Source organism: Puma concolor, chromosome D2, assembly GCF_028749965.1.
Source record: "Puma concolor isolate L17-30 chromosome D2, mPumCon1.1.hap2, whole genome shotgun sequence".
Classification (NCBI taxonomy): domain Eukaryota; kingdom Metazoa; phylum Chordata; class Mammalia; order Carnivora; family Felidae; genus Puma; species Puma concolor.
This window is the reverse complement of record NC_141677.1, coordinates 45656187-45668468: the sequence shown is the minus strand read 5'-3', so window position 1 is coordinate 45668468 and position 12282 is coordinate 45656187. Positions and strand designations below refer to the sequence as shown.

Here is a 12282-nt window from a genome sequence, read left to right as displayed (position 1 = left end):
TTATGGGCGATTGATAGCACATAACTTAGCGTAGTTATTTTAGTAACATTTATTAGATCTTTTCTGAAACTGTATCCATACATTATTTTGTTTATTTATAATTTCAAAAGTACCCTGACAGGAATTTTTTTTACAAAGGGAGAGGGGACTGCTGGCACATGTCTTAAAAGCATAGCATGTAATCTCATTCCCTGCCCCCATCACGAAAATCCGAAGTTCAGCCCCCACCTTCTGGCCCCAAACTCAGGACAACATATTTTCTTTTGTGCTTTTTATTATAGGTGAACCTTCTTAAAAGAGCCTTTCCTTTTATTATGAACCTTTAAAACAGTTCAAAAATATATTGAAATAGAACAGGTTTTTTAAGCAAGTTATATATTTTCCTTGTAACAGATTGGTTATATATATATATAGTTTGGCTGCTTCTTGCTAACAGTGAAGGGAAACACCTTAATGTCCTTTCTTGGCATTGCTGACATTCTCTCTCACGAAACTAGATTATCTTTGGAAAGATCTAGTTAATTCCTAGCCTACATAGGAACATGAGGATTTTTTTTTTTTTCATAAGCACTTCTGAGGACATTTTCAACTTCCCTCTTGTCTTCTTGACGCGCCTGCCCCCCCGCCCTCAACAGTGCATTTTGTTATCTCAGGCATTTTTCTCTGTACCTTTACAAAAGTAAATAAGGACACAAGTGTTTCATTGTAGCCTTTCCCAGTTTTACCTTTCTGAGGATGGGATGGAGTAGGGAATGGACACATACACCGGCAGATTTAGGAGGGTAGAAAAGGAAATTGCACATTAACCAAGGAGTTCAAGGACCTTGTGGAAGTTTCGAACAGGGTGTGTGCCAAAACCAACAACCCAGTGCCAGGGGCAGACTCCTGTTTTCTGCTGCCTGACCCATGTTTCTTTGATCTGTTTCCTCAGATCAATGTGACCACGGTGCGGGAATATCTGCCAGAAGGGGACTTTTCAATAATGACAGAGATGCTCAAAAAATTCCTGAGCTTCATGAATCTTACTGTAAGTAGCTTCTGTTGCAGCTTGTGTGGTCTTAAATATGATACTGTCATTAAACAGTAGGAATTAAAATGCTGTATGGCCATAGTGACTAGAAGCGAAAAGGGATTCTCTTTTAATGTGTTCTTTTTAAGATAATTGTTCATTATTATGGCCAAATATATTGGCATTATGTTATCAAAGCCACAATTTAATCTTCATATGTTCTGATTCATAGTGTTCAGTTTAGTAAAGCCAAAGATTCTAAGCTTTGATTTGATGCTTGATAAAATTGGTTAAATATTAACTGTTACTTCCTTTCTGCCCCTCCCCACCTTCCCTTCAGTGTGCTGTTGGAACCACAGGCCAGAAATCTATCTCTAGAGTGATTGAATACTTGGAACATTGCTAGCTGCTTTACCTTTGCTTCAGGTGCTCGGTAATGCTGGAGCTATTCTTAGACAAAGAAAAGTCATGAAAGAAGTCCTTGAAGATATACCAAGAACATTCATCAGTATCATTCATGTTTGGATTTTTAAGGCCACCTGATTTCTTCGTCATGCATTCTGCATTTGCTAAATGACAGTTACTACATCAATCTGCAACTATCAAAAATGAGGGAAAAGGTTCAGGCTGTTAACAATTCCATGCAGTATTTAAATACACTTAACTTTGGCAGAGTTTATACTCTCCCCTCTTCTCTTGCTTCATTCTGGGCAAGTTTTAAGGGGAAAATTTGTGCTGCTGTTAGTGCAACTGCTGTGTATGTTGAGCCACTGTTGTCATGCCAGCCAGGTGCAAAGGCAGCTTAGCTACTGAGGTATCGAATGTTTTGAGGACATTCTAGACAACAGCTTAGTTCCTTTTTCAGGCTCATTTGCTTTTGCTTTTTTGTTGAATGATTCCAATCGTAAATAAAGCTTTTAATAATTTTGTGAATTTTTTTTTGTTGTTGTTCCCTGAACTACTGTCTATATTTAAAATTAGATGGAATCCAAAGACACAAGGGATTAATAGTATATTTTTTTATTTTTGATTTGGTTTGGGTTGTTGAGCTGTTTTTCACTTTTGAGACCATGACCATATTATCATACCATAATGAGTCATAGCTATAGACACAAGAAAACAAACAACAGTTTGAGGGAATATTATGTAAGATGATGTGCCCTGTTAAAGGATGAAGCAAAATAGACAAACAAACCCAGGGTAGTTTACTCTTAATGCTAGAGGAGGCTCTTGAAACATTGTTTTGAGGGAGGGCTCTCTAGATATATTTTCTAATGTTCAGTACAATAAATATAAGGAAGCTAAAACACCAATGTGGAATTCATGTTTCCAGATAATGTGTATATTCTTCTACAGAGTGACAGGATCAAATGCATAAACGCAAAGCCTTAAATTGCTGGTTCAGAGAAGATCCTTTTTTTCATTCAAATTCTTAGTTCATAGAACAGTGTGTTTGGAAAACAGTCATGGAACACACAAAACACATTTTATATATTTAATTTCACAACATTGCAACTCTTTCTTATGTTAATTATTGTTCAGACCACTGGTTAAACTTTTTTTGTTGATTGGGCCTGAATACAGGCTTTCCAGAGATTTCTTTCATTAATACTTTTAAATACCTTTCAGGTAGTTATATCATGTTTCTTCATTGGATTTGTAAAACTTGAAGCCATAAAAATATATTAGTTTGGTGTGTATTGAGGAAAATAGCTTAAAAGTCTAATTGTTATCCATTTAGACTTTGTTATTTCCTTGTATAAAGTGACAAATCGGGGCTCTTGTATCAGTGCCAGCTGTAATGTTTTTTAATGCAGTGGCTGCCTTCTATTGTCTTCCTATTTTTGATAATGCAGATTGTTGGGAAATCTATAAGGAAGTAACTGATTCCAGGCAAATTGTTTTCTTCCTCCTACCCACCCAACCCCCACCCATCACCTCTTAACAGCATAGTTCTAGTTATGCCAGTGTAACTTGGGAAGGACCGAGGTTTTATTTGCCCTGAGTATAAATGCTAGCGTAGTGACCTATTTTAAAAGTATATCAGTAAATGATATCCATAAAATTGAATTAGTTAGATATATTTTGTTTAATAATTTTAAAATGCATTGATATTAATCATTGGCTTTAGGAATTGAACAGATTTTTGGTTAAAAAACCTGACTTGTGGCAGATGGTAAAGAATCTTCTAAAATGTTTGGATGAGAACAGTCAGGGCGAACTACATTTTTCTGTTACACTGGTAATCATTTGAGAATTGATTTACCTCCGTGTTTAACAGTTTTTTTTTTTTTTTATTTTGTTTTTTAAATAATAACTAATTGTCAAGCACTGATAGAGATGCAGATTGTGGTGGGGGTGGTGGGGGAGAAATCACCTCACCAACTGCAGTGCATTTGTGTGTTTTTAACCCTCAGAGAACTCTGCATTTTAGGGTACTTGAGGCTGACTTGCAAATTAAAGTTTTAAAGTAACCTTTTTTCCATTGTAAATATTTCTGTAAATACTACCAATTGGAAATTAGAACAGTAGAGTACTTTTCTGAATCCAATCCTATTTTTATTTTATACAGTATTTCTCAGCTGTGATCTTTGGAGCAAAAGCCAACGGCAGGAAAAAAATAGTTTGTACCAGTTTCATGAAGTATGTCTTTGGGTTTTTGTAAATAATTTTAACTCAAATAAAATTGCTACTTTCAATACACATGTTGTCTTTAACATAAATCTATTGAACTGTTTTGGAGGAAGAAAGCTCATGAACTTGATATAGCTGACTAAGGGGAGATATGATGTGTTACGTGAATTTCCCTTTCAACATACACATAAAAATTTAACCAGTTTTTGTTAAACGTTACATAACCTCTCCCTTCCTCATACTCATCCGAATGTCAACTCTTAACTTGGATTCGTTTAGGGATGGTGATTTTCTGCTTGTATGTAGTTAGGCCCGTGATGCATTTGTTAAGTTGCCTTAGTCTTTTTGCCCCTCTGAATATGACCCAAGACTTTGTTGATTTGTTTTACAGCTGCTTTTAGTTTTTCAGTTTTCTTAGATGTCAAAGTTTCCTGCACAAGTAGATTCGTCAACCTCTCCTCACTGCTTTCAAAACTAGATTCAAAGGGGCCTCTCCCGTGAGCTCGCATCCACTCTCCCCTTTTGCACACATACACAACATGTATAACCATGTGGAAGCGGGCAGGCTATGCATATAGAAAGACCTAAATCACACACATACATTTGGAAAATAAGTGCTGATGTATGAGCAGTTTCCCAAACGACTTGTATCTTGCTTACTCAGCCACAAACGGGGCTCTCCCTGACCTCAGGACCGTGAAGACTAAACGGAACCGTGCGTATGAAGCATTAGCACCCTGTTTCAAACCTAGGTCTTGGTAAATGGTAGCTTTCGCCAAACAATTCTGTTTCCACAGTCAGGAAATGAAAATGTTCTAAACAGAGTAGACTACTGTGACTCTGTCCACACCTGGGATAAGAGCTTTCCTATTGCTGAGGTCCTTGGGTTTGGGTCCCTTTAACTGCCAAGTCTCTAAAATTATTTCTAAAGTAGTTAATACCTTGTTAGTGACTAAAGCAGGGAGAAAATGGAACAAACCAGTGTAATTATTAAAATGTTTCAAACGTACCACTGGTATTTTGTTACATTAGAAGGAAGAACTGAAGAGTTTGCATAATTCAGTGTCCATTAATCTGATATTGGATGCACAGATTAAAAATTTTCTAGATGAAGTTATTTTTTTTTTAGTGGTCTTCACACCCAACATGGGGCTTGAACTCACAACCCTGAGAACAAGGGTCCCATGTCTTCCAACTGAGCCAGCCAGGCTCCCCTAGAAAAATCTTTGAACAAAGAAGAATATCAAGTGTCCTGGTCAAACGTCTCTTCCCTTAGCTTCTGTGCAATTTGAATACCCCAAAGGCCCTGTACTGGTGTGAGCAAAAATAGAAAACAGTATCTGTGTATTACCTAGTTTTCAATGGTCTGAAATGAACTGTTTGCTAGCCACAGTTGTATTACAGAGGGTGCGGGTAGATGGAACTATGCTGTTGGAAGGTTCATAAATCTTAGTGTAAAGTAGTTTAATAGTAGATTGTAATAAAGATGCATGTTCTAACCCCTGCAGCCTCTAGTAAAAAACAATGTGAAAGCATATAGCCAGAGCTGCTTACAAGAATGAAAATGGAACACTGAAAAGTATTTGAGTATACCAAAGGAAGACAGGGAAGAGTAACAAAAACAAAAACCTATGAGAGCAATAGAAAACAAATACCAAGAGCAAATAGATTTAAGTAAAAGCAAAGAAATCCTTAAAAGACAGGAAGAAGTCAAGAATATCCACTAAATCTAACAGTACCAATAATTCTAATGAATGTAAGTAACCAAATACTCCCAATGACAAGGCAGAGATTGTCAGACTGAAAAGGAGAGGTGCTAGGGGTGTATGGGGGCTCCGTCAGTCAAGCATCTGCCTTCGGCTCAGGTCATGATCTCACAGTTCTTGAATTCAAGCCCTGCATGGTCTCTGCACTGACAGTGCAGAGCCTGCTTAAGATCCTGTCTTCTCTCAGCCCCTCCTTCCCTTGTCTGTCTCTCTCTTAAACATTAAAAAAATTCTTTGAAAAAGAGATGCTAAATACAAATAGTTGTTGAAGGAAAAAGGATGGGAAAAGATAGACCATGCGAGCACTAACTTGGAGTGACTGTTTTAAGACAAAAGACGAGTATTAGGACTAAAAACATTTCATAATGATTAGGGGAGAGGGAAAATGTATCAGTAAGGAATAATTATGCACCTAGCAGAACTTTTAAAATACAGCAAAAACCAAAAGGTAGAAGTAGACAAGGTCACAACCATAGTTTGACATTTTAACACCCCTCAGGAATCGATAGGATGTATTTTTTAAAATCGGTAGGAGCAGGTGATCTGAGTGATCAACTACCTTAACTGAAATTTATGGGACGCTACTCAGCAGTTCTTCTGATGCATGTGAAACTTTCACCAAGACAGACTACATGATGGGTCATAAAACAAATCTCAATATTTCAGATGACTGGACCCTGTGCAAGGAATTCTATCAGTCAATACAGTACAATATCTAGAAAATAACACTAAAAAGTCATATATACTTCTAAATAACCTATGAGTCCATCACAAAGGACATTAGAAAATAGTTGGAATTGAATAACAAAATACAAATAAAATCTATGGGATGCAGTTAAATAGTGCTTGGAAAATTAGCTTAAAATGTTTAGGAAGAAGGCTTAACATCTAAATTTCTACCTGAAGAAACTAAAGGGATAAAATGAGCAATTTAAGCCCAAGTAAGCTGAAAGAAAGAAAGCAAACTAAGAGCAGAAAGCAATAAGAGACAACTAAAGAGAAATTTTACCTAAGCCAAAATTTGGTTCTTTGAAAAATTAACAAACTTGGTAGACACTTAGCAGGACCAATCAAGAAGAGAGAGAAGTCACAAATTACCAATGTCAGGAATGAAAAATGGACTATCAGTTATAAACGCTACAGATCTTTAAAAGGATATTAACATTATGATTAAGTCATTAAGTTTTATAATTGGACAAATTCCTTGAAAAAAATTTAAGATGGACTCAAATTTATTTGCCCTGTATCTTAAAAAAGGAATTTATATTTTAAAAACCTCCTACAAATAAAAGTACTATCCCAGAAGATTAGTGGCACCTTGTAAAACATTTAAGAAAATATCAATCTTAAATAGACTTCTCGAGAAAGAATAGAAGGAGGTACTTTTCAAGTCGTGGTATTGAGGCTCACCCATAATGCCCTAATATTAGAGGCAAAAGGAAAGAAAAAAAAAAAACAAAAAACAACAGACCATTTCATGACCATAGATGCGAAGTCTTTAATAATAAAATATTAGAAAATAAACTCCACTCGTATATAAGAAGCATAATACATCACAACCAAGGAGTTGTCAAAGGAGGCCAAAGTTGGTTTTACATTTGTAATCAACATAATGAACTATATCAACAAAGGACTAAAATCATATCCCCTCTACACAGAGAAAAAGTATTTGACGATGCAATAACCACTTATGATCTTAAAAGCTCAGCAAACTAGTATACTGGAATTAAAATGAAAATTTAAAAGCCTCAGCAAACTGGAAATAGATAAGAATTACCTTAACCAGGTAAAGAGCATATATAAAAAGTGCCGTTGTATAATACTTCACTCCTAAGGTCAAGAACAAGGCAGAGATGTTCAAGCTCAACACTTCTATTTTTATTTTTCTTAAACTAGAATTTAGAAGCTAACCTAAAATTCACATGGAAATGCAAAGGAGCTAAAGTTGTCAAAATAATCTTTTAAGAATAACAAAACTGGAGGATATACACTACCGAACTTTGTTTCACTATAAAACTACAGTAGTCAAAACCATGTGATATTACCTACCGCAGGGAGAAAAAATCAGTACAAAAAGAGCCTAGATGAACACCTACATGTAATGGTCAATTGATTTTTGGCAGAGGCACCAAATCTCTTTAATGTAGAAAGTATTTTTAACATGGTTCTGAAACATCTGGATATCCATTAAAACGAAACCAAAAAACCTTGACCCCCTACAACCTCATGCCAAACACAAAAATTAATACCATGTGGATCATATAGACCTAAGTGTAAAAGCTAAATCCATGAGGGTTTTACAAGAAAGCATGAAAGAACATATTCATGATTTGGGGATTGGCAAAGATTTTTTAGGATAACCAATAAAGGAAAAAATGGATTAGACTTCATCCAAATCAAGAACTTTTATCAAAAGACACCATTAAGAAAATGAAAAGGCAAGGGGCGCCTGGGTGGCTCAGTGGGTTAAGCATCGACTGATTTCAGCTCAGGTGATGATCTCGCAGTTTCTGAGTCGGAGCCCCACATCAGGCTTGGTGCTGACAGTGTGAAGCCTGCTTGGGATTCTCTCTCTCACTCTCTCTCTCTCTCTCTCAAAATAAATAAACTTCAAAAGAAAATGAAAAGCCAGGTCTCAGATTGGGAGAAAATATCCACAAATCGTATGCTTGACAAAGGACTTGTGTCCAGAATATGTAAAGAACCACAACTCAATAATAAAAAGCAAACAATCCAGTTTTAAAATGGGCAAAAATCCTGAATAGGTACTTCATAAAGGATGAAAATATGAAAAATAAATACATGTAAAAGTGCTCAACATCATTAGTCATCATGGAAGTGCCAATTTAAATCACAAGATAGTACTTGTATTCAGTAGAACAGACAGAATTCAAAAGATGTTAATGCTGGCACGATTAAAACTTTCTTAATGTAGTTGGTGGGAATGTAAATTACCACCACTTTAGAAAAATTTTCCAAATTATAAATTCCTTGTAAAAATAAAAATACAACTGGTCTTTCAATCCATTTCCATTTTGTCCAGGAGACATTAAAACATTCAACAGAAAAACTTGGGGAGGGGTGCCTGGGTGGCTCAGTTGGTTAAGCGTACAACTTTGGCTCAGGTCATGATCTCACAATTCATGGGTTTGTGGGTTCGAGCCCCATATCAGGCTCTGTGCTGACAGCTCAGAGCCTGGAGTCTGCTTCAGATTCTGTGTCTCCCTCTCTCTCTGCCTGTCTCCTGATTGAGCGCTTGCTTGCTGTCTCCTCCCCCCGCCTCTCTCTCTCTCAAATAAACAAACATTAAAAAAAAAAAAACTTGCAGAAAAAATGTTGATAGCTATTATTAATGTAATAACACTAGAGGGGTGCCCACCTGGCTCAGTCAGTAGAGTGTGTGATTCTTGGTCTTAAGGTCATGAGTTTGAGCCCCAAGTTGGGCATAGAGATTACTTAATAAAAAAGGAAAAAGCTATTGGGGCGCCTGAGTGGTTCAGTCAGTTAAGCATCTAACTCTTGATTTCGGCTCAGGTCGTGATCTCACAGTGAGTTCGAGCCCCCCCCCCCCGCCCCCCCCCCCCCCCCCCGCCCAATCAGGCTCACTGCTGTCTGTGCAGAGCCCACTTCAGATCCTGTCCCTGCTCCCCACCCCCATCCCCACTCTGCCCCTCCCCTGCTCACACTCTCTCTCTCAAAAATAGACATTAAAAAAAAAAAAGTTTCTGTATCTAATTTGAGAAAGAGCGGGGTAAGGGCAGAGAGCAATGGAGAGAGAGAATCCCAAGTAGGCTCCACACTCAGCACGGAGCCCAACGTGGGGCTCAATCTCACAACCATGAGATCACGACTGGAGCCAATATCAAGTCAGATGCTCAACTGACTGAGCACTCAGACACCCCAGAAATCGATTGCATTCTATACACAGAATATATTTCAAGTAGCAGAAAGAGAAATTAAGAAAGCAATTCTATTTACTTGTACAGCAAGAATATTCAAATGCCTAGGAATAAATTTAACCAAGGTGGTAAAAGACCTGTACTCTGTAAGCTAAAAGATATTGATGAAAGACATTAAAGAGGACACAAACAAATGGAAATATATTTCATGCTCATGGATTAGAAGATTAATATTGGTAAAAAGTCCATACTACTCAAAGCAATCTACAGATTCAATGCAACTACTATCAAAATAACAACAGCATTTTGCACTTAACTAGAACAAAAATACTAAAGTTTGTATGGGGGTGCCTGGGTGGCTCAGTCGGTTGAGCCTGACTCTTGATTTCAGCTCAGGTCATGATCCCAGGGTCATGGGATCAAGCCCTGCATTGGGCTTTGCACTGACAGTGCTGACCCTACTTGGGATTCTCTTTCCCTCTCTCTCTGCCCTTCCCCTACTGGCATTCTCTCTCTCTCTCATATAAATAAAATGAAAAAAAAAATTAAAATAAAATTTGTATGGAACCAGAAAAGACCCAAGATATCTAAAGCAATCTTGAGAAAAAACAACACAGCTGGAGATATCACAATCCCAGATTTCGAGATATATTACAAAGCTGCAGTAATCCAAACAGTATGGTACTGGCGCACAGACACTTAGATCAATGGAACAGAATAGACAGCCCAGAAAGAAACACATGCTTACATGGCCACTTAATGCATGACAAAGAAGGCAAAAATATCCACAGGGAAAAGACAGTGTCTTCAATAAACAATGAAGGGAAAACTGGACAGCTACATGCAAAAGAACGAAACAGGACCACTTTTTTACACCAAACACAAAAATAAATTCAAAATGGATTAAACACATAAACTTGAGCCCTAAAACATAAAACTAGAAGACAACACAGGCTGTAATTTCTCTGACAGTGGCTATAACAACATTTTTCTAGACATGTCTCCTTGGGCAATTGAAAAAAGAGTAAAAATAAACTATTGAGACTACAGTAAAATAAAAAGCTTTTGCATTGCAAAGGAAACCATTAACAAAATGAAAAGGCAACCTACTGAAGGGGAAAAGATACTTGCAAATGATATGTCCAATAAGGGGTTAATATCCAAAATATACAAATCAACACCAAAGAAACAAAGAATCTGATTTAAAAATGGGCAAGGGGGGCGCCTGGGTGGCGCAGTCGGTTAATCGTCCGACTTCAGCCAGGTCACGATCTCGCGGTCCGTGAGTTCGAGCCCTGCGTCAGGCTCTGGGCTGATGGCTCAGAGCCTGGAGCCTGTTTCCGATTCTGTGTCTCCCTCTCTCTCTGCCCCTCCCCCGTTCATGCTCTGTCTCTCTCTGTCCCAAAAATAAATAAACGTTGAAAAAAAAAATTAAAAAAAAAAAAATGGGCAAGGGACCTGAATCATCATTCTTCCAGAGAAGATGTACAGCAGGCCAACGACACATGAAAATATTCTCAACACTACTGATCACCAGGGAAAAGCAAATCAAAATCACAATGAGTTATTACCTGACAAAATAGCTAGAATCAAAATGCGAATCAAAATCACAATGAGATATTACCTGTCAGAATAGCTAGAATCAAAAGGACAAGAAATAACAAGTGTTGGTGAGGATGCGGAGGGGAAAAAAACCCTTTGCACTGTCAGTGGGAATGTGAATTGGTGCAGCCACCCCAGAAAACAAGGTGAAGCTTCCTCAAAAAAAATTAAAAAAAGAAACACCATAGGAGTCAGCAATTCTACTACTATTTACCCCCAGGAAATGAAAACGCTAATTCAAAAAGATACATGTACTCCTATATTTATCGCGGCATTATTTCCAATAGCCAAGACATAGAAGCAGCCTAAGTGTCCACTGACAGATGAATGGATAAGTCTATTGAGTTGTGGGAAATACATACAATGAAATATTACACGGCCATAAAAAAAGAATGTGATCTTGTCATTTGTGACAACACGGATGGACTAGAAGGTATTATGCTAAGTGAAATAAGTCAGAGAAAGTCAAATGCCATCTGACCTCACTTATATGTAGAATCTAAAAAACAAAACAAAACCAGACCCTTAAATACAAAGAACAAACTGATGGTTGCCAGAGAGAAGTGGGTGGGTAGGGGATGAATAAACTAGATGAAGGGAATTAAGAGGTATAAACTTCCAGTTATAAAGAAGTCATGGAGATGAAAAGTATGGCACAGGGAACGCAGTGAGTAATATTGTAATGATGTTGCCTGCTGACATGTGGAGACTGCCCTTACTGTGGTAATAAGTAATATACAGAATTGTTGAATCATTATGTTGCACACCTGAAATGAATATAATATTGTATGTTAATCATACTTCAGCTAAACAAACAAATGAATAACATTAGTGAGTCATATTTGGATAGACTGTAAATAAAGGGGCAATGAAGAAATTATAGGAGTTCCAGCTTCTACTCCTAAGTTGTTTCCAACTTTCACTGGCAATACTAATTTTCTGGTAAGACTGTTTAAACTGCAATCATTTCTGTCAATTATTTTAATGTTTACTTATTTTTGAGAGAGAGTGTGAGCAGGGGAGGGACAGAGAGCGAGGGAAACGGAGGATCTGTAGCAGGCTCTGTGTTGTCAGCAACGAGCCCAATGTGGGGCTCAAACTCACCAACCCTGAATTCATGACCTGAGCCAAAGTCGGTTGCTCAACTGACTGAGCCACCCAGGTGCCTCAAATTTCTTTTAATTGTTAAAATAAAACCAATATTTGCTTTGCAACAGCTGAGTTATATAAATGTTGTTACTCTTTGATAGAGAGAGCACCAGCAGGGGAGAGGGAGAGGGAGAGAGAGAATCCCGAGCGAACTCTGCAATGTCAGTGCAGAGCCCCACACGCGGCTCCATTCCATAAGTCTGAGATAGCTGATCTGTGCCAA

General features: G+C 37.6%; 1 protein-coding gene across 2 annotated transcripts in view; it reads left to right on the top strand.

Moving 5' to 3' along the window:
• WAPL (WAPL cohesin release factor) overlaps positions 1-3712 on the top strand; it is a 93199-nt gene extending 89487 nt beyond the window's left edge. For both annotated transcript variants that reach the window (XM_086680183.1, XM_086680181.1), the window contains exons 18-19: positions 932-1027; positions 1350-3712. In XM_086680183.1, the coding sequence (XP_086536309.1) occupies positions 932-1027; positions 1350-1415 (162 nt within the window). In that variant the 3' untranslated portion in view covers positions 1416-3712. The remainder of the gene's footprint in view (positions 1-931; positions 1028-1349) is intronic.
• The last annotated feature ends 8570 nt before the right edge of the window (positions 3713-12282 follow it).